Source organism: Chenopodium album, chromosome 26 (genome assembly GCF_948465745.1).
Source record: "Chenopodium album chromosome 26, dcCheAlbu1.1, whole genome shotgun sequence".
In the NCBI taxonomy this organism is placed as follows: domain Eukaryota; kingdom Viridiplantae; phylum Streptophyta; class Magnoliopsida; order Caryophyllales; family Amaranthaceae; genus Chenopodium; species Chenopodium album.
The window spans coordinates 36,339,611-36,366,895 of record NC_137859.1 but is presented as its reverse complement, the minus strand read 5'-3'; the positions used below and the strand labels follow the sequence as shown (position 1 = coordinate 36,366,895).

The window sequence follows — 27,285 nt, the reverse complement described above, 5'->3', positions numbered from 1 at the left end:
AAGTTATGATGAGGGCACTCTCTCTGCAGGTCTTTGAATCTCTCCCAAGCTTCATATAGTGACTCATCTGGCTCTTGGGCGAAATTTTGAATTGCGCTTCTCAATAGAGCTGTTTTCTCTGCAGGGTAATACTTGTTATAAAAATTCAAAACAAGAGTCTCCCAATTAGTAATGCCAAGTGCAGTTCTATTTAAACCATTAAACCACAGTTTAGCTTTTCCACATAAAGAGAAAGGAAAGAGAATCTCCCTTATTTGGTCTTGCGTGACCCCAGCTTGCCTTATAGTGTTACAATATTGACAGTAGTCAGCAATGTGTAGATTTGGGTCTTCACCCTTAGCTCCACTAAATTGCTTCCTTTCTATCATCGTGATGAACTGGGGCTTGATCTCGAATTGAACTCCCTCAAGATCTGGCGTAGGAGAAAGGTGGGGAAAATGCGCCAAAGATGGCTGAGAATAGTCGCTGAGCTTTTTAGGTGGATTTTCTCCCATCTCTAATTCTGATTCTGAAGAAGTGTCTGGATCACTAGAATCAGATGAAGGGTCTCTAGGAATTTCACCACCAGAACTCGCCAGTATTTGCTTGTATAAATTCTTTTGCCTATGGAAAGAGCGCTCGATCTCAGGATCGAAAGGAATGTAGCCTGATCTGGAACACCTGGGCATAAACAAAGAACTAGACAACAGATATGAGAACTGTCCCAAAAAACTTATGTTCTCCGGGACGAAGGAAAATAATCTAGACTACAAAAACAATTAGAAATAAAAATATAACCGTTTCCCCGGCAACGGCGCCAAATTTTGACAGGCTAAAGTCGTATCACCAAATCAAAAGTAATTACCTAAGTCCTTTAACTAAAGTAGATAGGGAAGTAGGGTCGAATCCATAGGGAAACTAGTCTTTCTATTCCTAATTAATTAATTTAATCTAAATTATTAAGGTAACCAATGTTGTTGTAATTTAAAGATTATACTACGAAGAATATAAGTAGGGAGAATAAAATAAGAGGAATCAATGAATTAAAGACCTAGGGCATAGGTTCACCAATAAATAATATTCCAGGGTAAAACATAATAACCAATCATTAATGCATCAATTAACCAGATAATAAAGGGCTTTCGCTACGTATTACAATCACAGAATTAATCTACCGGTATTAAATCTCATCTCTCGAATCTCGACTTAACCATTTATAGATTAACATGCCTATTGAAACTAGACCTAAACATCAATTCTCATCTCTCGAATCTCGAATCAATATTGTCAAACTCATGCATAAAAGATCAGGCCTAATCTAGTCACAGAGCATTAAATCAATCAATAGGAAATTAATATAGCATTGATAATTAACAACAATAAATTACCCCTTCATATTATTTATGGATCCCCATAAACCCTAGAAAAAGAACTACTCACACATAATTAAATCTAAACTAATCAAAGCAACAAAATAAAACATGATAGAAGGAATAAAATAAATAACTGAGATTAAGAGAAAAGAAATCGTTACCAAAGAAATCAGAATAAAGAGTTGAGTAAAGAACAAAGTATATAGTGTAGAGAGAGAAAATAAGCTTAAGTAGAGAGAGAAAATCTAAGAGAAAGAATTACAAAAGTAAAGAAAGAATAACGAAGTGTAAAAAAAAGAATCCTCAACTTGCTTAACAAAAACATATTTATAATAAGCAAGAATCCTAAACTAAAACAAACTAAACGATGCTTAAAAGATCTATCAGAGACACGCGCCCGACCGGGCGCGCCTTTTTGATCGGGCGAAGGGCTGTTGCGATATAAGTCTTCTTTGCCCGATCGGGCGCGCCATCGGGCGGACCACCGGGCGGACCATCGGGCGGACCACCGGGCGAACCATCGGGCGGACCACCGGGCGAACCATCGGGCGGACCACCGGGCGGACCACCGGGCGAACCATCGGGCGGACCACCGGGCGGACCACCGGGCGAACCATCGGGCGGACCACCGGGCGGACCACCGGGCGGACACCCTTGGGCCGCTTGGACTCCTCGTTTAGGCTCGTAACTTGGCCCAAACCAAATATCCTCTTTGGGGCTTTAATCATTAGGTCCAAATGCCTCGTCTTCACACAAGTCGAGCCCTTATTCACCGGTTTGATTACTCTAACCGATCTTGGGCTACGAAAGATGGCCGTGCTCCTCCAATGCTCGTAGTTGCTCCATAAAATCCCGGGAAAGTACTCCAAAGGTGCAATTCCCTACAAAACTCAACCAAAACTACGAAAACACTAGAAAACACATATTAGTAATAAAAATGGCTCTAAAGAGCCAAAAACACTACTAATAATGACCAAGGGACGGGGGTAAAATACTACATAAACTAGACATATCACCTCACTAAGGATGTCAGTGCTTTTGTGAGAAGGTGTGTGGTTTGTCAAGCATCTAAGTATGACACTTCTGCTTATCCTGGTCATTTGCAGCCCTTACCAATTCCAGATGAGGTGTGGATGGACATTTCCATGGATTTTATCACAGGGTTGCCTAAATCTGGTGGAAAGGATGTTATCTTTGTAGTAGTGGACAGACTCAGTAAATATGCCCACTTTATGGCCTTATCACATCCTTTTACAGCTGTTCAAGTTGCACAAAGTTACTTGGATAATGTCTTCAAGCTGCATGGGTGGCCTAGAACTATTGTCAGTGACAGAGACTCAGTTTTCCTCAGTCAGTTTTGGAAGGGGCTCTTTTCTTTATATGGTACTGATCTTTTGCTCTCTACAGCTTACCATCCTCAGACAGATGGTCAAACTGAGGTTGTTAACAGATGCTTAGAGACTTATTTGAGGTGTATGACTGGTGATCAGCCTCAAGAATGGCATAAGTGGTTGCCTCTGGCAGAATGGTGGTATAATACTCATTTTCATTCTGCTCTGCAACTTATTCCTTATGAGGTTGTGTATAATCAACCCCCTCCATTACACCTTCCTTACTTAGCTGGTGAGGTTAAAAATGATGAAGTTGACAGGAGTTTGCAGAGAAGGGAAAGGATGATTTCAGAATTGAAATTTCATTTAAGAAGGGCACAACATAGAATGAAAACTCAAGCTGATAAACATAGATCAGAAAGAGTCTTTCAGGTGGGTGATTGGGTCTGGTTGAAGCTGCAAGCTTACAGACAGCATACTGTACAGAAGAGAAGTAATCAGAAGTTGTCACATCAGTTTTATGGACCATTTCAGGTTGTGGCTGCAGTTGGGAAAGTTGCTTATAAGCTTAGACTTCCTGTAGAAGCACAGATCCATGATACCTTTCATGTTTCTCTGCTTAAGATGTTTAAGGGTCAGTTGCCAATGGTTGCTCATATTCCACCTGTATTCCAAGGGCATAGTGTTGATTCTGATGACATTAAGCCTGCTGCAATTCTTGACAAGAAGATGGTTAAATTTCAAAACAAGGCTCAGGTTCAATATCTGGTGCAATGGGAAGGGTTTCCTTCCTATGAGGCAACTTGGGAACCTGCAGAGTATTTGGAGCAGAGGTTTCCTGAGTTTTTTCTGACCCAGACTTGAGGACAAGTCTTTTGATGGGTGGGAGCTATGTTATGGTATTATTACTGAGAATTAGCAAAATAAGCAAGAAACTTGTTATTAGTGCTTTAGTTTGTTATGAGTGCGTTAGGTGGTTGTTAGTGGAGAAGTTAGTTAACATGAATTGTTAGTGGAAGTTTGTTAGCTAGTGGATTACACGTCATTTCCCACTAGTCTATAAATACTGTAATAAAATAGTTGGAAGATATCAATAAAAAAATCAATCTTCTTTTCCCCAATTCTATTTCTCTTCCTTCTTTCTCTCTCTTCATTCTCTCTCTTAACCCAGAAATCCGCCATTGGAGAAGCTTCTAGCTTACTCCTCTATCATACAGCCAATTGAAGCGGCTTTTTCTAAGGTAAGTTGTTTCTCTAATTATTGAGGGTTTAGTTTCATACCATTATTGCTAATCTAATTATCAGTATAGTCAATTTAGGGTTTGTTACATAAGATAAAATTATTAGGGCTCATATTAGGAGGATTCTTGAACTATCGTTCATTGTAACTAAAGCTATGAAATATTATAATAACGTTCAAATTTGTTACTGCAATTTTGATGTGTGCAATTTAGGTTGATATTCTTATTTCTTAATCCTTAACAATTTTATGTGATTGATAATCGAGTAAAATTTGGTTGTTAATGAGTTGCATTTTTCGACCCTAATTGAGCCTACGAGCTCAGAGTGAGGAGGATTTTTGAGGCTCATTTAGCTTCAAACTCAAGTCAAGCTTGCCTAAAACCCTAAACCTCTCTTAAGGTAGTATCGGGTTAGAGTTTGATACTTAATACCATGAGGAAGGGGCGTTTGGTTTGCAGAGTGATATGAGTTTAGAATCAGAAATGAGGTTAAGGTGGCATTGGGTTAGAACTTGATACTTAATACCAATATCTCACTATACCCTATTTTTATTTGATACCTAAGAGAATGGAATGGACCAAACCTACCTCCTCTAAGCTTTCTAAACCCCATACTTCATGGGTTTGAGGTATATATGGGTTTAAAATTCATTTTGACAACTAAACATATGATATGACTTTTGATCATTATAAACTTATACCTCATGACTATATTCTGCGAACCAAACATATGATATGACTTTTGGATCAACCACCTTGTGGCTCTTTAATCATCAAAAAAAGAATTCATGTTGAAGTTTAATTTTCTTGTTTTTTATTTATTTTTTTTGTTATTATTTTTTTTTTAATAATTTGCTTTTGTAAGTTTATTGTTATTTGTGAATTCTATAGTTATGTAGCTTGGATGGTTGAAATAAGTTGAAGAAATGTCCTTTTGTATTCTAAGGTTGTGAGGCATATGTGCAGGTTATATTGGTGTTTAGAAAATCGATCAACATGTCGATGTCTAAGACTAAGGGTTCGAAGATGCTCCAGAGTATCAACTATCGCATGCGGGTCACTACGCAAGATGGGCGTCAACTCGTCGGGAAACTTATGGCCTTTGATCGTCACATGAATGTTGTCCTTAGCGATTGTGAGGAGTTTCGGAAGCTGCCTCCGACTAAAGATAGCAAAACCAATCCTAACAAAGAGAGAGAAGAACGTCGTCGTACCCTTGGCCTTGTCGTCCTTAGAGGTGAAGAGTTGATTTCCATGACTGTTGAAGGTCCTCCCCCTCCTCAAGAGTTACGTGCCTAGTGCATGATATGTATCTCTTTGAAATCCAATTCTTAGGTTGAGTAACAAAGTGTTAAACCAATATACATTTTGAAGCTTTATTTTGTTGTTTTTGTTAAAAAATCCCAAAGCAAAACAACAATTTATTACTACTAGTTTTGGGCTCAAACTATGCATGGGATATATATCAAAAAATGTATGGGATGAGTTGATGTTTTAGAAATATTACATTAAAATAAGATTAATTTGTAGGATAAACATGTTTGCATCTTGAATTTTGTTAAACCTGTTAGTTTGTTGCTTACCTAGCTAGATGGTAAAAGGAGCGTGGAAAAACGTTCAACTATTAAAAGGAGAGGATAAATGTGAAGAAAGCACACATGACTTTATGACATGTATACTAATTTAAAATTGTCTTATATAATAAAAAGCAAGAATATTTTACTATCGATAAACAAATAAACATTCTTTTAAGTACAGATACATGGATCCATAACCAAATACCTTTAAACATAAAATCTAATGCAAAAAAGTAAAAGTGTGACATTAATTTTGAGCCAGACGGAATAATATTATTTTGAAACAAACAATGGCAATATAATTCTAATAAAAACCATTGGTTGAATTTCCTTTACCAAAACCTAGCCTTTCAAGTGCAGAGATGATAAACCGTCTTGCAGATGTATACAGATATCCCTCATACCCATGTCCACCTAAAATTTTCATACCCATTACCTATGTTGGATACATATCCGATATCCTCCCGTCTGACTGTCCCTAGTAGGTATAAAATTTGCTTAGTTAAAAAAATTATATTAAGGGTCCGTTTTGTTCACCTTATTTTCATTTATTTCAAGTATAATAAGTTCAGTTCAGGAAAAATAAAATTTGATAAGGATAAATTACAACTAGAATAAGTTTTACAAGTTCAGATAATTAAGTGAAAGTCGGATGAATAGATCACACATGTAATGAGTAAAATACCATCCTTAAGTGCACCTACCTCTAAAAGCAGTTATGCAACGCATATGTAAAAAGGTCTAGGTAACCAAATGTTAGCCCTTCAAACTTGGATGAGGGTTCTGTTAGAAGTTCTTGATATAAAACAAGAGTGTTGGGAAAAATAAGAGAGAGAGAGAAAAACAAATGAAAGGGGAAAAGTCCCACATTGATTGGAGAGGAAGGTTTTTCCTTGTTTTTATATTGTAGTGCTTTAGCACTACTTAGTTGAGTGAGTTGGAGGTGTGTGTTACTCCACACACGCGCGCGCCCGGGCCTCGGGGAATGCGATGCGCGGGTGTGAGTCCTTGTTATCTTTTTGGAGAAATTTTATTTCTTTTTCCTTGTTAACAGAATATTCCCAAGTATCCGTTTTTGACTATTGGGATTTTCTGACTGTTGTGGGAATTAATCAGCCATTAATCCCTTGATTTTAGCTGACTAATTCACTCCCTTGTTTCTTGCCTCGGTTGTTGACTGACAAGATTAATCTGGTCATTTTCTTGGCCAAATTCTTCCCACCTTTTATGCTTCCCGTTTTCCTCTTCAGCCTATAAATATTCGGTGGTTTTCTCAGCCAAAACGCACAACACAATCAGTCTTCTCTCTTCTCTAAAATTATCTAAACACATATTCTTTTCGTTCTATTTTCTGGGCAAGTATTCTGAGTTCCAGTCGGGTTTGTGAGTGCACATAAACTCCGGCGCCGTGCTTATCTTGGAGGGCGACCGCAATTGTCTACTACACCGGGAGGTAGCGCAGAATCGTCTTTTAGGTCAGTGGTTCTCCACGACGCGGCTATTCTCAGTTTGGTTCACGCATCAAGAGATAAGTTAATCCTGTTTTATTGCTTATTAGTATAACAGGTTCATTACCCTCTAAGGGCCTGTTCTCATTAACTGAACTCTAAATTGAACTGAAGTGAACTTATTAGAGCTGAACTGATCTGAACTAAACTAAAATGAAATGAATATTTTATAAGAGAAGGAAATTAAGAGCTGAACTGAATTGAACTTAATTTATTAGAGCTGAACTTATGAGAACAGGCCCTAAGCCAATAGGGAAGGGAGATCTCTTAACCCTTTTCCTAGTGCTGAGATTGCTAACTCAAGCGGGGTTCACTTGAAAGAGGGTTTTTGGGGCGCCAAAAATTTAAAGAAACACTAACCCAAAACTTCAACTCTTGGCGCTTTTAGGCTGCTTTTCCGACGTCCCTTTTTCGTTACCTGAAAAAACTGTCACACGTAATTCAGAGCATCAGAAGTCAATTTCTATCATCAAATTGCAGGAGCAAGCAACATTCGGCTATTTTTCAAGTAATTTATCTTCATTAATTCGATTTTTTTTTTTTTGGTTTTTGTTTTTTTGATCATGTTTAGGTTTTGCAAAGGATTGATTTCGCAAAAGGATTTTCTTATACTGGTAGTTAGTTTCACTTGAATTTTGAATTCTTTGAATTTGTTGATTTTCTGTAAAATTTGGGAAATTTTGATGAAAATATGTACAAATGCAACAGAAATTCAATGAAATTAATTTGTATGGCCTAATTTGCTTGTTTCCTGCAATTTTTTTTGTAGGTCTGTTAGAATTACTGGATAATTTATGCCTTCGATTAAAAATTATGTTTGTTATTTGAATTTTTTAAGCAAAATTGATACGAATTTATCGTTAAATTGTACATTATATTGCTTTTGAATCAATTACTGGGACATTCCATTGTTGCTGGAACACTTAGCAAATGTGAGCTAGCCAATTTCTTGTTCGATTGTCCGTTTCGAATACCAATACAATAACTATTACGTAGGACTTCATAAAATTGTGTGTCTAAATTTAAAAGACACATTGTTTTGGATGAAAGCAGCATATATGATAGTGAATGTAAGAGCACTTAATGTGTCTTCTGAAGATGAATTTATTAAAGTTGGGTTTGTTAAATGTTTGGGAAATTCCCAATGGTAACCCCCAACTTTTACTACGCACCAATGGACACATGATAAAGGATTTATCTTCTGTTTGATAATGGAAATTTTGTTGAGAGAACAACTGTGCATATTAGTTAAGTTGGAGATGCAGCTGTAAATGTCATTGAAAAGTATGTTAAAATAAAAATGTTACCTATCCTAAATAGTTTTGTTGTACTGGAGGTGAAACATGGGAATCCCTTTTTATGGGTTTTACCTGAATTTGAGTGAATGTCATGACCTCAACCAGACATCTTTTGCTTCTCCATTGACTCTACTTATGGCTGTATCAAAAAGATATGCACAAGAATTCCATAAGCTTTGACCATGGTGGTTTTGGTGGGGGTAAGACGATGGAGCCATCATCATGAATATTTTATTTCCTTTGAAATTGTAGAATGTAAGAAGTAATTTTTATTATTTTTTTATTTTATCACAAGTGTTTAGAGAAATTTCTTGGCCTTTGAAGTGGGTATCCTTTTTTGGATTTGAGAAGTAATGACTAACGAGTGGGTTTTCCATGGTGTTAAATACATCATGCGCTATTTAGATTGGATTCTGTTTTGAATTTCTTCTTAGAATCCTATTAACCATCTGAAATTTTCTATTTGTTTCTCCTGCATTTGAAGAAGCCTCTGATAGATAGTCAACAGAACTGCCTCTAGGCTTCTTGTGGGCTTTGTGGCCCTCATTCTTTGATCAATTTTTATCTTATTGATGGTTAGTGTATTAACTCTGCCTTTAAAGAATGTATTGATGTTAGGAAGATGTTTCGATTTTTCAATCACGACAGCTCCAATCTTAGCATGCCAAAAAGTATTATAATTCTTCCCTCTGGAAATGTCATGCAGATTGCAGTATTGCTTGTTTTAGGCAATCAATATTAAGACTTAAAAGATAAATATATATTATTTAAATTTTCATTCATTTCTATCTGTCACATAGAACATAAGATGATATATGGCACTCAAGATGTACATAACATACATAATGTATGTGTAATAAGAACTTGATAAGCTGAAAGCTAAGCTTCTTTAAGCCTATACTTGAAGAGAAATACTAGTTAACTTGTTTTTTTTATGAACTCAGAACCCAACTAGGTTTATATTTAGTTTTGCAAGTGCTCTGCTCCTGGAAACTTTAGGTCTACTGAACCCTGCAACATAACCAAAAAAAGGAAAAAGGTTAGATGTATCAAAATAATCAACTGATAAATTACTCACAGCCTTGAAAGAACCCTTTTTATTTTAGTGCATGCTATATTCAGTGACTGTAAGCTAGTTAACATTTTGTCATTTTTGTTAAGTGTTGCAACGGTTGCTGTGTTGGACATCATAACTCTATTAGATGGAGAATTATATTAGCTATGTATATCTAACTAGGAAGAAATGAACACAAGTAAGAGCTGTACTGAGAGCAGTCTGTTTGGGGGCCAACAGCTCCTGGAATGCTGACCCCACACTTGTTGGGAAGTGCAGCTACGTTCTTTTGGTTGATATCAGGAAAGGCTGTAGCAGCTGATTTCATGCATCTGCAAGCAGTTCTTTTGTCTTGGGTTGTGGTAGCCTCAGTTTTGAGGGCTTTAACACCAGTACAGCAAGCTGCTGTTGGTCCCTGACCATTTTCTAGGAATCCAATGCATGGTGCAAGGTGCTGAGAGACCATACCACAGTTAATGGCGGCTTCTGCATATGGTGCAATTACCATTATGCACACGATAACTGCACATAACACCCTTAGGATAGCTGAGTTAGCCATACTCAGACTGCGGTTAAAATGATTACAAAATTTTAGATAGAGGTTTAAAGAGAGTGTTAAAGAGTTAAATGGGAAGTAGATGGTATGTACACCTCTATTTTGCTCTATTTATAGAAGAGTACAAAGAGCAGGGAAGTACTCAGTGGGGAATAATTAGGTCAGGGGATTGTAGTTGAGTCTTGATTGCAGTTGGTATTGAATGACAGCTCTAATTGCTTCGTTTTTTTGGTTGATTTTCTTTGCTGAAATGTTTGTTCACTTTAGAAAAAGCCTTATGTACAATATGGTTTCTCAGAATTTTTAGCATTTAAGATCTTATGCCTGATGCTTAATTGTGGAAATTAAATTGCTTGACAGGACCCCTAGGGGATCAATCACTTCAGGTTTATTGAGCGCCTCAAATTCCTTCCTTTGAAGATTCATTATATGAGGCTATGAGCACAAAGTAATCTGCGATTCGAGTATCACTTGCTTTAAAAGTCGCTTGGGTGAGTAAATTATTATAGATGTGAAAAGTAAAGAAGTGTGCTTAATTATTATGCTTATTGCATCGTACAATGCTAAAAGAGGAACACAACACATTTGACATAGACACATTCTCTTTGATGTGCAAGCTTTGTTCTCTTTTCTGTCTATTTTGTTGTGCTCTTACTCATGAGTGAGTAAAGAATGTACTGATTGACGAGTACAGTGATTTGTACGTTGGCTGAATTTCTGATAGTCTGATGTACTGTTTTCTGAGTGTAGCAACCTATATATTTTCTGAAACTAGATTTTTGGGCTTTCCTTAGAATTTTACCTATCTAAGTTTCTGCGTGCCAACCACCTCTATCCTCACATAATAACGTCTCACCTAGAAGAACGGTTTCTATTCAATTTTCACATCACCTACATTACTACATTACTACATTAGACTTTTTTCTGTAACTGGATGAAATATTACATTCAAATATAGTAAATTATAATTAGTTTGATGTGTTAGAATACTTATATTAGGAAGTAGGGCTAAAGGAGTAATTTATGAGGCAAATAATCACATGCACATGGGTGTCAACTGTTAGGTGGGCAATAATGTATTGATCTTGAATGGTTAACAACCATTAAATTATATGCTATGATTAATTATATGCTACATTCAGAAATTTCTTATACCTTGCCTCTCCCTTACAATGGTTGGAACTTGGAAATTTAGGATCATCCTAACATTTGCAGTGTCAAGTTCCACCTAGTATCTATTCAGTATATACCCATTTTGCATAAGCCCATAAACTCACCCACCCGATTCTTGAGCCCCCTTCACAAGCTTGTGATAGAATTTTCTTTAGTTTCACCTTTTTTTATCCAAGTTTGGAGTAAATCTTTTTCGTGGGTGTCAATTTTGTGAAGAGATTCATGTCGACAAAGCCAAGGGCCTTAAGCACACATGAACTAATGGGTCATAGGAGTAGGCTCATTGATTATGAATATTTATAGCCTGGAAAATCTAAGCTCGACAATCTTATCTATAGCCATAGTAGTCATTTTCCTACCTATTTTTGGTCCATAGGCAACTAGAACTTCAATGAATGGAAGAGCATAGAATAGAATTGATTAATGTATCAAAATGTTGCATGTTTTGTGGCCTGCTTGGACTATAAGGAATATTGTACCATAAGCTTCATAGAGTGGCTTGTTGAAATTTGTACTCACACTTTTTCTATGATTTACTCCTGATGAATGTAAATACATCTCATTTAAGACTGATGGCATACCAAGAATCTATTTATAGGCGTGTTGATTGGATGCATCATTGATGGAATTTTAGCCTCCTACAAATCTCTATCCAGCCAAAAGAAATGAGTTTTCTGTGTGTCTGGTTAGAGTGAGTTATATATTGATTTAAGTACTCATTTATCTTGTTTACTCGATTTATCACATGTAGTCATGTAGAGATGGGGTGCACAAATTCTCATTTATAATAAGTAAATAGTTTATAGGCAACAATGATAATTATAAGTAGAATGTAAAGTACAAATATGCATTAAACATAAAAATAAATGGACATGCACAGATAGAAACTCCATCTCTTTATTTTTCAAGCTTCTTGGCCGATAGCTAGGTAATGTTGATCACTTCAGCTGGAATATCATCCTTCTAGTTCACCCTGCAGCATGAGAAATATGGAGCATTAAAGTTAGTATATTTGGATGGGAAAACCAAATCTCTCAACTAAATTTTTTTGTTACATGCACTCATGCTCCAGAGTAAAGCCTGTGGTAGGCACGACATGACACATTGTGTAAACCAGCATGACAAGACACTATAAAATAAGGTGAATTTAGTCTATTTAGATTTGGCACGCAAACATAGACCGTTGGCACATGAACTTAGACGATGCACGAGCCACCCTTTTGATATTTTGGCATGACATAACACGTAGCGACTAGGTTTATCATGGGTCATGTGGACTTGGCATGAGACACGACCCACAACTATCTTAAGTTCTTAACTCCTGATTAATTTAGCAAAAAATCAAAGATGGGTATAAAGTTGGATCCCATATTTGTCTTTTGAGAGCGTGTCATATCACTTGGGAATATGATGTTCTAAGTGTATCTAGGTTTTCTTTCATAGCTGCACTCTATCAGCTTAGCAGAAAGTACTAGATGTTTTCATAATAAGACTCTAAATGGGGTGGATTCTATTCGATTCGTAGACAGGTAATTTTACTTAGAGGTGTTGTCATTTATAAAGTAGATGAGGGATGGAAGAGAAAAATAAAAGTTAGAACCATACTTAGAGCAGTCAGTCTGGGGGCTAATGGAATAAGGAATGCTGACTCCACATTTGCCTGGAAGAGCTGCTGCCTTCTTTGCGTCAAGACCTGACACGGAGGCAGCTGCTGTTTTCAGACAGTTGCAAGCAGTTTTCTTGTCTTCTGGGGTGGAAGCCAAGCTCTTTAAAGTCTTAACTCCAGTGCAGCAAGCATCCGATGGGCTGTCGCCGCCCTTTAAGTAGGAAATACATTGTGCAATATCTTTGGTCACTGTGCTACAGGTCAAAGCTGCCTCTGCATGAGGTGCTATTACCACCATGCACATTAGAACTGCACAAGCTAACTTGAGAAAAGCGGAGCTAGCCATTGGTTGGTTTTGGGCAAGAGAGACAGAGAAGGGATTAGCTGCTAAATGTGGAGGTATCTAAGGATCTTTCTGGCAATTGATGGTTTGATGTGTACCTTGTTGGTTGTTTTTATAGGAGAGTTTAACAGGTGTTGCTGATTGATAACTTTAGCAAGGAAGTATGGGTTAGTTGGTAGTTTCTTGTCGCATATGTTGGAATGTTGGATTTGGATCATCCTTGATTAGAATTTGGTAGGAGAGTATAGAATTAACCATTAGACAAACTTGTATAATAGTTATTGGATATGTTATAAGATTACTTTAATTTTTCTGTTAGGAATTAATTGTCACATTGTTTTAACCCATTTAAAGCTTATACGGAGTACTATACAAAGTAATGTTTAGTATGCTTTTAGTCGTATCCTTTTTCCATAAATTTTTTTAAACAAAGTAATGATATGTTTGAATCTAATCATAAACTATTATCATACTAAAAAAAGTAATAAATTTTTCAGATATTAGAATATTATTTACGGACGGAGGAGTGTAATTACTTGTATAGGTATTTAGGCCCAATACAGTTGGTAGCATACCCGTGTTACTTGTTCAGCTGATAGAAGTGCTGTCTTTGTGTCATTGATGGGCTGATTCATTATTCTTCTACGAAGTTGGCCTAAATTTGTAAGACTTTGGTGTAATTTTTTGGAATAAAATAGTGAAGCTTTTAAGCATACGAAAGCATGTCTTGAGTTACAAGTTATATTAATTGTGCAAGTCTGAAATAAAATATTATATACTACGTAATTTGGACTGTATATAGATTTCTTGAAGATGTGGAGCTGTTTTTGTGATGCTCATAACATAAAATTTTGGGTTAGATATGGTTACAAGTTTTTTGGCTATCCAGTGTCGTGCTGTAATTTGTAAAGCCAATGAGCATACCCACAGTTTTTTCATTAAAAAAGTGTTTTTTTTTTTTTTTTTTTTTTTTTTTTTTTTTTCTTCAAAGACCTTAAATTATTCTCCTTTTTACGTCCCTAAGTTTAATTAAATATTTAAATGTATTCTCCTGTTTTATTTCTTTGGTGTGAACCCTAGTTTTCTTAACCTTCCACTAACACAAGCTTTAGAGGATTTTCAAATTTTTTTTATTTTATTTTTATTTTATTTTTATTTTTTTATTTTTTATGGGGGGTGTTGGAGAGGTGGGGTTGTAGCGACTAAGGCAGGGTAAACTGATTTTGATTTGGAAAGATGGAATAGTTGCATTGGAAATGGGTATGTACGAGAGAAAATGTATAAAAAAAAAAAATTATATGAATCTAGGAAGAAATTGAAACATAACCAACAAATTGGAATGCCCAAAATGGTGAATATAACTATCTTTTAGTAACGGGGGAACGGAGGGAGTAGCTTACTGCCGAAATTGGATGATAAATTGAAAAACATTGAAATATTAAGCTTAATTACCATTTTAAACGTTTCCATGCTAAGCCAACCCCTTACATTTCGACTTTTTTCAGTTTCAAAAATTCAATTTGATGTCTCTCATTCAAATTTGTGTTTGGACTATGCAAAGCTTAGAAAGTTTTGCTTACCATCAGCAGTCAATTGTCACTTATTAATATACTATAGTCAATTTGTTATAGTAGCTGAGATCTGTCTCTTATGTTTTCTGTGTGAATTATTTATTGGACCATTCCATTTTCCTTACATGCAAGGGCTTCTAACACTATGGCGGTCCCAGTTGGTTCATATGATTCAGTCTTTTAAGACTTCAGTGCATTATAAATGATGATAAACCTTCTGCATCAATGTCAAGTTCCAAGTTCTTTTTATTATTGTTTTCTATTATTATACGGAAAATAACTAATTGGTTTATTTAATGTGTAGATGTCCGCTTACAATAGACTTCGGCTAGTTAAAGTTATCTATGGTCTATGGACTAAGGTTTGTAGGTTTTGAATTATGTTCGTTTTTGTTATGATAATGGAAAAATTATGGTCAAGCAAACCAGTGAATATAGAGTTTCAGTAAAGATATACATCTACTTCATACTCGATTTCCATTCTAGATAGATTATAGTGTAATACTATTATGCTTAGCTTGGAGTCTAACATCAAAGAAGCCACTGAGGTTGCTGAAACCCAATTTTACCACCTTAGTCTCTTATTTCTGGCCACAAATGTTATTTACACCCTGCTATAATGCTATTATGTTGTCTATCAACTCATCCATCTATGAACTTTAAAATTTTTGGAGAACTGTATATGTTTTTAACAGCTGAAATCAACCTTTTTTATGAATTTTTATTTGTTTTGGTTTATAAAGTAACTGTTCTTTGTATCAAAGTGAAGAATTTTGAGTAATGTATCTGTTTATTAGGATGGAAATCGAAGGAATGAACCATATTGAACCAAAATCCTATCACATTTTCTTGCAGTTTACGCTGACAGAATGGACACTAGTCTTTTAGTAAAAAGAAGCATACAATCTCTTTGGTGATGGTAGTATTATTGTAGCAGGTCTCGTAACATATGACCAGTAATTAGGTACAAAGATGCATGATATATTAGTAAAGAAAACTAGTTGAGATGGAGTGTTTTGAACTCTTGGAGACCCTATTTCATTGTTCATGACTTCATACTTCCTGCCACGAGCTTGATATGTCTTGTTACTGAAAGATCACCCTTCTAGCTCACCCTGCAACATCAGACTAGCAGAGGATAGAATGAACATAGTTAAATTGTATACATTTAGTACCCTAATTATAGCAATAAGTTGTAATCATTCTGTTGAAGTACAGAGATCTTAAACTTAGTAATCAGACCTGGAGAAGTTGATATATATATTTTTATGTTTTGGTTTACAATGTGACTGTTCTTTGTATCAAAGTGAAGAGTTTTGAGTAATGTATCTGTTTATTAGGATGGAAATCGAAGCAATGAACCATATTGAACAAAGATCCCTATCACATTCTCTTGCATGTTTACGCTGACAGAAAGGACACTAGTCTTTTATATAGTAAGAAGTAGCATACAATCTTTTTGGTGATAGTAGTATTATTGTAGCAACATGTAAGCTGTAATCAGGTACAAAGATGCATGATATATTAGTAAAGAAAACTAGTTGAAATGGAGTCTCTTGAACTCTTGGAGACCCTATTTTATTGTTAATGCTTCCTGCTACGAGCTCGATATGTCTTTTTACTGATAAATCACCTTCTACTTGACCCTGCAACATCAGACAAGCCAGAATGTACAAAGTTAGATGTATATACAGTTCATTTCTTAATTCTAGCAAAAAGTTGTAATTATTCTGTTGAAGTACAGAGATCTTAAACTTAGTGAGTAATTAGACCTGGAGCAGTCTGTCTTGGGGCTAATGGCAAAGGGAATTCTGACATTACATCTGCCGGGGAGTCCGGCTGCCTTGCCGAAGTCTAAGGTCTTCATTCCAGTAGCAGCTGTTTTTAGGCAGCCACAGACAGTCTTCCTGTCTGCTGGGGTAGAAGCTTTGCTGTTGAGGGTCTTGATGCCGGCGCAACAAGCAGTGGGTGGTGCTATTACCTTGCCTGTTAGGTAAGGGAGGCATTTGCCGATGTTTGAGGACACCATGCCACAGTTCATGGCTGCCTCAGCATGCAGCGCCAACACCATCATGCACATGAAATTTGCACTAGCTAATTTGAGAAGAGTTGTGCTAGCCATTGGTTTAATGCTTTAGAGGGAGGGAGGATTAGCTTAAGAATGTAGTGGGGGTGTTGTAGGATTTTTTATTTTTATTTTTTTTTGGCTAAGTGATGATTTAAGAGCATTCTAGGTGGCTCTATTTATAGTGTTATTTAGAAGGTGGGAGTTTTGGAAAGTGTACTATGGCTTGTGCCTTTACTTATAATTATTTAATTTAATTGTTTTTTGAATGCAAAGTAAATTAAAGACCTTATTGAGTCCGAACTTCGCATAAGTCAACCTTACCAAGCCAAGGTGGGTTTGATGCGGAACTATACTATTGAATTCTTTGACTTTTTTTTATTTATTACTTTTTTTTAATAGAATAAAAATCTTAAGCCAATTATTGTGTAAGTATTTTAAATTCATTTTTTAAAAATATCGGAAAAAGCAAGCTTAACTTTAATTAGAAACAAAAAAAAAAAATTAAAAAAAATAAATAAATGGAACATTTGCTTTGTTTATATTTATTTCTTACTTTAGTTACATAAACACAATAGTGGGCCTGTTCTCTTCAGCTTAGTTTTAGTTCAGTTTAGTTTCTAATTTCCTTCTCTCATAAACAATTCATTTCAGCTCTATTCTGTTCTGCTATGTTCAGTTCAGCTACAATCAGATCAGTTCAACTCATTTCAGTAAATCATAACAGGCTCAGCCCGTGTATATTTTTAGCAGATGCATGTATATATATAAGAATAATGAAGATTTAGGGCATGATCCATTCCCATAGACAAATGCCTTTGTGGAACTTTTCACCTCGTATTCTATTAAGATAATTTTATACTTGTCTAAACTTATACAATCTGAATTATTATTATATGTTACTGCAGCTTATTTTTGCCGCAAATTTGATGAACTATGGTAATCCTCCTCATAAACTCGATCTTATCATAATTTAATTTCCTTGAATATTTATGAAGTCATTTTTCCTTGGTATAAATAAAAAAAAATAAATAAAAAATCTAATCATATAGAGATGTGTGATACAAAGTGTTATTTTTGTTAATATTGTTATCATCTAAATTTTACTTTGATATTAAGCCATTTACAACATTACAAGTCAAATGAATGTCTCTTTCATGAGTAATGTCTTAGAAGATGGTCCCAATTTGTTAGTTTAATAAGTCATACCAAATGACACCTTTGAGGTTTGAGATGCCAAGTGTGATCACTTTTATGACTTGAAGTGATGTGAATGTGTCAACGTTTTTTTGCTAAAAATGTGTCAACGCTTTTAGAAAAAAAAGGTTATACTATAAATATTTTTAAGATGAAAAACATATGTAGTTTTTCCCTATAGTATTAGTGATCTTCTGCTGGTTGTGTAGCAAATAATTTTTCGTATATATAATACCCATTGTAAAGTCGTTTTTACATTCATTTGATGTATTTTAACCTTCTTAATTAAGTGCCTATTGCAAATGTGTTATGTGCCATTATTGTGCAAATAATAGAGGTTATTCCTGTAACTACAGAACATGGGTTGGAACAATGTTGTTGTCAAAGACAAAACCTTCTTTTGCTTGTAAAGTTGTAATACTTGGTTTGTACTTATTGATTGATTGAATTGATACATCTACTTCCCTTTCTATTTTTCTGAATCCTTTATTACCTCCTTGACATGTTTTCAATGGATTTAAATGTATCAGTTCTTAACTATATTTCATAGTCTTAAGCTCTTAACTCTCACAACCCACTGCTTTATTTCGGGAAATTTGTTTCTCATGGGGGCATTTTCGTGAATATTTGGTTTCTTAGGCGGATGCATTGGATATTCGAAGACAGGTGATATGAAGGATAGAAGAAGGAATTGGCAAATAACAGTTACTCATATCAGGTAAGAGCACTAATTTATATTCAGAAATCAGAACTCAGAAATACAAAGATACAATACATGACAATAGCAAATAGAAGCGAACCCATAGACACGTCTCATCAGGACTCAAGTAAACTCATGAAGGAGTCTCATCAGGACTCAGTCTTATTATACACACCACTACAGTACTACGTATAGGTTGGTAGCCTGATACTTCTCTGTTGCCTGAAATTGGCCGCTTAGTTCACCCTGCATAATCAGACGTTGAAGAAACACGTTAGATTTGTTAGAAAAGAAAACAGCTGTTCTTTAGACTTCATATATTGAAATTAGTTATAGAAATTTAAAACCCTTTTCCTGTTTTCCCAAACCCCCTATGACAGCTACTCAACATGTATATATCCGTACCATATATTATAAACACCAAAGTCGTATACTTAAACACGTACCCATGAGGCCATGATAGGTACTCAACAAAGTCAACATGTATTCTTATTAGATATAAACTTTTAATTTGTACTCCTAATTAGACAGTTAGACACGTACCCATTGTCATTTGTCAATATGATTAATTACCCGAGTTTTGGTACGTGGTAACCTTTAGGTATAAGCATTATTACACCTTTTTTCATTCAGTTTTAAACCTTAAAGTACAAATATAAAGAGGAGAGGAACTTACTTAGAGCAGTCAGTTGAGGTGCTAATAGGGTAGGGAATGCTAACACCACATTTACCAGGAAGGGAGGCGGCATTGCCGGCGTTAAGACCCCTAATAGCAGTAGAAGCAGACTTTAGGCAACCGCAAGCGGCTTTCCTGTCAGCAGGGGTAGAAGCCATGCTGTTTAGGGTCTTAACCCCGCCGCAGCAAGAAGCCGATGGGCTGCCACCTCCTGTAAGGTAAGTCATGCATGGAGCAATGCTGCTAGTAACCTGACCACATGTTAAAGCCTCAGCATGTGGTGCAATCACTAACATGCACATCACAACTGCACAAGCTAACTTGAAAACTGCTGAGCTTGCCATTTTTTTGGTTAAGTTCGTTGCTTTAAGAACGACCGAAGATTGTATGCTTAGAGAATGAGAATGCAAGTGTGTTTTTGATGGTTTAGGAGTTGTGTTGTTGGTGCTATTTATAGGGAAATTAGTACGTAGAATGAAGTGTAGGAAAATAAAATCATGTCCCTTTTTTTTAGGGGTTGGAAGTAGTTAGTTGATAGTTGATGATCATTGAATGCTGAATTGAATTATTGTGCTGATTTGTAGTACAATGAGTCATCTTCTTATTAGGTCTTAAGTTTAAAAGCCTCTTAATAGTGACAACCTCATACCTGTATTTTAACCGTTGGTGAGATCTGCTTACATGTTCTCATCATCTATTGGCTATTTGGCTGTCTACCCATTGGGTAAAATATCCACCATTAATAGAGATTAGTGGTAGTTGAATTCATGCTAGCTATGTCAATTATTTACAAAGTTCTATCTACCCGATTGGTAAATTTTTTTGGTTGAATTGAAACTTAAGGCTTGTATTGCCCCAATTCTCGTAGTTTCACTTATGTGTTACCTTCGACTCAAAATTTTGGCAATGGGACAAAAAAATAAGAGATAGAGAAAATAGTAATTAGTTATAAATGATTACAACTTTACTCACGTCATACACTTAACATTTCCCGTTAGTTTTTTTTTTCCCCTTTAAAGATCCAAAAAAAAAAAAAAAAAAAAAAAAAAAAAAAGATCCGATGAAACCTTTAGCTTAGAGAGTGACCATACTCTAAATGTCTAATGGTACAATTGTGGGGGACAAATGTAATAGATAAGAAGATAACTAGAAAAATTGAGTGTTGAATCAAAGGGGTAATTTTCACATTTTAGACTACCTATGGTTTTGAAAAAGTAATAAGTTTACTTCATAGATATATGGGTTATATTTTTACTTTTTGAGGTTAAGTGTTAATTCGTAATTAGTTGGTTATAGACCAACAAATGGTACTTGTAAAGTTGTAATTAAGAAGGAATCAATTATATGTTTAATTTATTGCATAAAAATAAAATGCTTATTTTGGTTTCAAAAAAAATAAAAAAAATAAAAAATTATTACAATACTAATAAATATGCTTATTTTTGTACTTGGGCTTGTAAAATTGCTATCACTAAAGATGGCTAGTCTTCATTTTTTTTTAACAAACTCAGCCTGTTATTACTATAAATATTTGTGAAACATTTTTGGGGCCCAATTTGTCTTTGCTACTAATCTACGATCTACCAGTTTATGATGAGCTTTATATACGTACTATGTTTAAGAATCATGTACTATATTTAAGAATATTTAATTGTTTGAGATATTGTATGATAAAGGTTATTCATAAATTTGGTTGTTTAGAGGAAGTGTACTAAATTCTTAATATTCTATTTTCAGAAACAACCCTAACAGAAACTATATAATTAAAAAGCTTTCTAATCTTGATTGAAATTTAATTAATTGCCTTGAATCCTCTGTCGCCACTTGTAAACATGACCATGCTCTCTCGGTCTCTCCATTATCAAACCATCTAGCTACATGTGGTGTTTAAATTTTTTAAAAGGTAGTCCAAGTTCACGAAGCCACTGAGTCTTAATGTGCCGCGCTTGTGTGCCTAAGTGTCACGGGATTTTTGAATACAAGAGCCATAGTCTAGACGAGCCACAAACACAAGAGGTTATTGTGATGGTGTTTAGACAATGTAGACATAGTGAACTTAACTGAAATGAATTGTTTATGAGGAAAGGAAATTAAGAGCTGAACAGAACTGAACTGAACTGATTGGAGCTGAACTGAAATTGAGCTGAAGAGAACTGACCCATAGTCTAGACCAACCACAAACACACACTAATTTGCACAAACACAATCACACAAATTTTTATTACTTTCGACAGTGTATGTACAAGCAAGTGCCCATACTGAGTAATGGCCAAATTTCTGGGCACCCATCTATCTATAATTACATAGTGTCTACAACACTCCCCTAGCCCATTCAATAATGTTTCACGCCCTTAGCTTTTGGGGCAATAATCAAACATTGAGACGCTTTTGGGGCAATAACATTAAGTTGCTAGGTAATGCCTATGGGATGCTTCTGTCGCCAAACGGCCAAAGTCTCTCCTTGGGTGCATAAGCCACTTCTAGGCACCTTCAAGCACATCCCGAACAACTACCTCAGCTCATTTGAAGACATCAAACTAAGCCAACTTTAACTAAATTTCATCTTGCTTTTGTTGTGTTTAGTGGTTTTAAGTTTCATAGCCTTGTCTGATAGCACAACATCGTGTCAAGTTTATGTCGTGCTTATTTTTCATGATGGGTCATGTTGTGTCATGGGCCGACTTAACCTAGCAACTTTTAAATTGTGATTGTGTCATTTTTAAGCGCGTATCATTTTGGGGGGGGGGGGGGGGGGTGCGCTATACCGCCCCCTTAACAAATAAGCAAATTAATATCTTTTTTTTAACTCAAGAAAAGAAGTACTTAACTACTAATAATGGTAGAGGAAGGTCCTTTAAGCTAAGAAGAAAGAAAGACCTTTTCATGAACAAAATAAATGTCCATTAGTTCAACGTACTTGCTATGTCAATGCATACAAATACAAAATAAATACATGAAATAAGATCAACAGGGATAGTACAAAACATATACGGAACACAATTCTATATAAGAACTTCCTATTTCCTAATAATATCTTTGATAAAAATTATAAATACATGTATGATAACTATGATGTATCATTATTTTGGAAACATTGATTATAGGATTCATGAAATAAAAATAGAAAAAAAAAAAAAAAAAAAAATACCATTGTTATGATTGAAGGGCATTAAAACCTAACAGTTCGGTCGTAAATCGGCCAAACTATTTAGAAAACAAGGCATGCAGCAGACTAGCAGTAAGTGTCGGTGTGAAATGTAATAAGTGCGAGAATGCCTACATACAGTACTACTAGTCTACTACACCCGTTACTAGCAACGTGTTATGATTTCTTTGAAAGCCATCTAATTTTGTACATGCACCTTCTTTATTGGGATGGTATTATTTTGTGGGGCTAAATTATTTAATTTTAGATCCAAAGTATTTATGTTTGATTTTGTTGTTGAGTTTCATATATAATTATATTCCATACATAATCTTGAAAAGTCCACACCTTCACTCAACATATGCCAAGTGTGCTGTTGTAGGAGCTAGATGGAATTCCCGTATAGTATTTCTCAATTTTGTAGGTTTTGTTTGTTTTGACATAAAACATTTTAGATTAATAAATTGTTATGAAAAAACAATTTTAGAGAAAACATAAATGTTAAAATAATTTTCCTTGGTTTCGCTAAATCAACATATGCGAAGTGTGGTGTACTGTTGTTATAGGAGCTAGATGGAATTCCTGTATAGTATTTCTCAATTTTGTAGGTTTCGTTTGTTTTGACATAAAACATTTAGATTAATAAATTGTTATGAAAAAACAATTTTAGAGAAAACATAAATATTAAAATAATTTTCCTTGGTTTCGCTAAAATTTAGAGTCGAAGGGAAAAGATGCATGGTTAACGTTGAGGTAAAATATGTGCAAGATAAGGAGAATTATATGATGACAATATGACATTACTTCAATTTGAAAGAATGTTGATTTCCACCTGAAAATTGTTTTCGACCTTAAATAAACTAGACAATGAATGATGAAATTTCGTAAAAGTTAATTGTAGTTAATTTGTAGTTAAATCAATAGTAGCTCTACATCAAGATTTACCATTTTAGAGAGGATTTGGCTCCTGATTTAATTATTTGATCGATTGAGATAATGAGTTGATCAAATCTTGATTGAATGATCTGAGAATTCAACACACTTTTTTCAGTTTAAATTTTTTAAAAAAAGCCCACAAATAGAATTGAAATACTACCTCTGTTAACATTTAGTTGCAACTTTGGGGTATTATTTGAGAGACATAAAATATTCAAAGTTGCAATTAAATGTTAACGAAGGTAGTATATAAAAGGCATATGACAAATCACAATCCAAAAGATGACCCGACAATTTGACTTAGCTTGAATTAAGCTTGAAATATACCCTACTTGACCCTTAACCATGAAGCGTACGTAGTGGAGTGGTAGTAATTATGTGTTCATGGCCTCATTAATTGTTGAAAAAAAAAAAAAACATATTAGGTTTAATGTGATTTGTTTTCTTTATCCATAAGGAAATATGGAAAAGAAAAAACCAACTTTTGAACTTTTTCCTTACAAAATCCAACCTTTTGATTATTCCTTAAAAAACCAACCTTTATACCCCTTCTTCCCCAACAGGTCCATTAATAATATTATCTGTTGATGACCGGTTTTTCTAAGTTATATGCCACGTGTCAGCTATTTAAGGTTAATTATTTTTTTAATTATTAAAAAAAATTAAAAGAAAAGAACAAAAAAAAAAACAGAATCCCTTTTCCACCACCACCACCTTCCCTTGCCACCTCCGCCATCTTCTCCTGCCACCACTCCCTCTCCCCCTCCCTCCCTTGCGCGCCCACCGCCCACCGGAACCAACGCACAACCCACCGAAACCCAACACACACCACCACCACCTTCCCCAGCCACCAACACACACACCCAGCCACCAACTCCACCGCCCATCCACCAACACACACGCCCAGCCACCACCTCCAAACCCAAACCCCGCTAACCGCCCAGCCGCCGAAAAAAGAATAAAAAAACCCCCCTTTTCCGTCACTACACCTCCCTTTTTCCGTCACATCAGCCACCCAAATCACCCACCTTCGATTCCGTTAACCTCGAAACTCTCCCTACCTGAAAGCTAGCCCCTAAAATCCCCGATATACCTGAAACACAGCCCGATGTCACCCTTTGCACTTTTCCATCACTACCACCTTCCCCTGCCACCAACACACTTGCCCATCCCACCCTTCGCAAATCGCAAGCCCTGACTCCATGGAGGAAGAGGTGAGAGAGAGATCGAAAGGGAGAATGAGGGTGAGGGAAGGGAGGAGAGGTGAAACGGCGGTGATGAGTGGTGGTGGCGGAGGTGGGGTTGGTGGTTTGAGTTTTTGAAGTGAGAGGAGAGAGAAAGAAGAGGAGTGAGATGGAAAAAATGAGAGAATAAAAAAAAAAAAAAAAAAAAAAAAAAAAAAAAAAAAAAAAAAAAAAAATCTTTTTTAACTTGTTTATCAAGTCACAGGTAAAATGGACCTCTTGAAGAAGGAGGGGTATAAAGGTTGGATTTTTGAGGAATAATCAGAAGGTTGGATTTTTGAGGAATAATCAGAAGGTTGGAATAATCAGAAGGTAATAGGTGGACGGATGAATATGATAGATTACAAAAGTGTAATCCTATTGGTTCTATCACTATTTATGCCTTCGAGATGAAGTTGCATTACAAAATGGTCCCAATCCTTTAGTTGATTGTTTTAATGAATGTGTCACTCTTGTTTGTTGTCATATTCTGCTGTACTACAAAGGAGTTTATCAATTATAAGTAGGGGAGTGAAATGTTAATCGTCGTATCTGAAAGTTTTTAACATTAATTAATTACGCATAATTAGCAATTAAAGATAGAATTTTAATGTGGTGACGAGTGTGTATAAAAAGGATGGGGCAAATTAAATTAAGACGAACATGAACATATTATGTGGATGAGTTTCTGAAAAATAGACAAATAAATTAAAATTTAAGTATAGTGTTAATATTATGGGGTTTGCCATAAATAAACATTATGAAATAGACAAAAGCTAATAATTTCAAAAACATAAGTAGTACGAGTATTAAGTTATCAAACACTCTTTTGGTTGAGTATATTTTGGTGCTTTAAGTTAGTTTTATTCTAAGATCTTGAACAACCCCTAAAAAAATAAGGTGCCTTTTTTGAATTATTGATCAAATGGAGGTCATCATGCACTTTTACACGTCAAAGCTTAGTAATTTGCTGTTACTGAAAAATAGTGTTATTTTTTTTGTGCAGCAATTCCATCATATATTAAGTAAAAATTTATTTTTATCGATAGAAATTGAAGTTTAATTACTGATTATTAAGATTTGTACTTATAAAAATCGATCGACTTATACTAAATGCTAATTTTTAAGAAGGTTGTAGAGTACGGTACCTTTGTAAGGTCTCGATCTTAATAAGCAGAAATATATAGCTCGAGGATTATAATTAATAGTCCAACAAAAATTATATTACGTTTATGAGGGATTGAGGGGAATCGAGGCTATTCTTAGATCTCATCTTTATTAAAAAAAAAGGCGGCCCGTATAGCCAATATAGTTGATAGACAAGATTTGGTCATAAGTTTAAAGTTCGTTCTTACCCGAATGCAGTACACATGTTCTTGCAACGTTTTGTTTAGCTAGGTAGGATAAACTGTTCTATCGGACCAAAATATTTTATAGGTTAATTTTGTCGAGTTTGCAATTTAGGCACTTTGAGATCAAATAGGGGGAAGTATAACGGAAGTCCCTACACTCAAAGTAGTAGTGCTCCTAGTAGGGATCGAACCCCATTTTACCACATTCGATGCTTATGTTAGTTAGTGATACTTATCCAACAATTAAAATTTATGATAATGCTCTGTAACTCTATAACACGAAGCGAAAATAGAGCAATGAAGAAGCACAAAATTTAGTAAATACTACGTAAGTGGTAGTAGTAAACTAGTGATTTTTTAAACCAGGAGGTTAAGGTAATACAATAGTGACAATGCATCAAAGGAAATACAAATGACTACGTACTAGCCGTAGATCGGCTTGTATTAGGACTCAATTTTTATTATACACTCGACTAGATGAGTTCGTTGTTGGGCCACTCCTATGTAGCTCCATCTTTCGGATCTGCTACTACATTTGCTGTTTAGTGGATGCTGCAAAACAAAACAATTTAAGCAAATCAGTTAAGTTCATCATCAACAAGCTAAGATTAGCATGTATAGAATTTACTAAAATGCTTTAAAACATTAGTAGTTCATTTCATTGTTTTAAAAACGTACTTATGCCATGTATAGGCAAATAACAATAATGTAATGGACATGCAGCTAATTGGTTAGCTAATTATATTCATGAGTAATATAAATTAGAATGGTGCATAAAAGTTTATCTCATTTTTTTCGTCACTTTAATAAGAGTTATAATCTTTAAGGGATTACGACAACCCAAAAAGATAAAAGACATGATCTTTAAGGAACAGAGGAAGTACGTAAAGAAAATAAACAAAACAGTTTAGGCACTAGAACAAGGGAGAATAACGTACGCGTTACAGTTGGTGTTGGGGCTAATAGCGTAGGGAATCCTAACGCCACACATGCCAGGGAGGCCGCCGGCCTTTCCGTAGTTAATACCGGAAATAGCACGAGCAGCGGTTTTCAGGCAATTGCATGCTGTTTTCTTGTCAGCAGCGGAGGCAGCTGCTTGGTTGAGAGATTTAATCCCAGCACAGCAAGCGCCGGATGGACCGGGGCCTCCCCTCAAGAAGGAAATGCACGGGCCAACTTTGCCTGAAACCATGCCGCAGTTTATTGCTGCCTCGGCGAGTGGTGCAGCCACCACAATGCACATCACAAGTGCACAAGCTAACTTGACAATAGCTGAGCTTGCCATACTTGCTTACTAAGTTTCTTTTTGTTTGGAGAATAGGTATTTTAGAAGTATTGACTTTTTCTTTGGTTTTGCTTTTGCTTTATGAATAAGATAGTTA

General features: G+C 35.4%; 4 protein-coding genes, 1 non-coding gene and 1 pseudogene across 5 annotated transcripts; 1 reads left to right on the top strand and 5 right to left on the bottom strand.

The window, feature by feature from the left end:
• LOC145618711 (small nucleolar RNA R71) lies at positions 1-107 on the top strand. The gene has a single exon (XR_014107977.1). It is a non-coding gene; the product is annotated as a small nucleolar RNA R71 (small nucleolar RNA).
• An 8,967-nt stretch (positions 108-9,074) lies between these two features.
• On the bottom strand, positions 9,075-10,017 carry LOC145618329 (non-specific lipid-transfer protein-like). Its single transcript, XM_081673107.1, has 2 exons — positions 9,574-10,017; positions 9,075-9,318 (listed from the first exon to the last, which is right to left on the bottom strand). The coding sequence occupies exons 1-2, from the start codon at positions 9,918-9,920 to the stop codon at positions 9,309-9,311; spliced, it is 357 nt and encodes a 118-aa protein (XP_081529233.1). The 5' UTR covers positions 9,921-10,017; the 3' UTR covers positions 9,075-9,308.
• A 2,608-nt stretch (positions 10,018-12,625) lies between these two features.
• Positions 12,626-13,042, bottom strand: LOC145617148 (non-specific lipid-transfer protein pseudogene; annotated as a pseudogene).
• Positions 13,043-16,245: 3,203 nt separating this feature from the next.
• Positions 16,246-16,731, bottom strand: LOC145617147 (non-specific lipid-transfer protein-like). Its single transcript, XM_081671831.1, has 2 exons — positions 16,382-16,731; positions 16,246-16,255 (listed from the first exon to the last, which is right to left on the bottom strand). Exons 1-2 carry the CDS (start codon positions 16,729-16,731, stop codon positions 16,246-16,248), a joined length of 360 nt encoding a protein of 119 aa, XP_081527957.1.
• Positions 16,732-18,585: 1,854 nt separating this feature from the next.
• LOC145616531 (non-specific lipid-transfer protein-like) lies at positions 18,586-19,685 on the bottom strand. The gene is made up of 2 exons (XM_081671272.1): positions 19,248-19,685; positions 18,586-18,817 (listed from the first exon to the last, which is right to left on the bottom strand). The coding sequence occupies exons 1-2, from the start codon at positions 19,589-19,591 to the stop codon at positions 18,808-18,810; spliced, it is 354 nt and encodes a 117-aa protein (XP_081527398.1). The 5' UTR covers positions 19,592-19,685; the 3' UTR covers positions 18,586-18,807.
• A 6,531-nt stretch (positions 19,686-26,216) lies between these two features.
• LOC145616666 (non-specific lipid-transfer protein-like) lies at positions 26,217-27,285 on the bottom strand. Its single transcript, XM_081671429.1, has 2 exons — positions 26,842-27,285; positions 26,217-26,455 (listed from the first exon to the last, which is right to left on the bottom strand). The coding sequence occupies exons 1-2, from the start codon at positions 27,186-27,188 to the stop codon at positions 26,446-26,448; spliced, it is 357 nt and encodes a 118-aa protein (XP_081527555.1). The 5' UTR covers positions 27,189-27,285; the 3' UTR covers positions 26,217-26,445.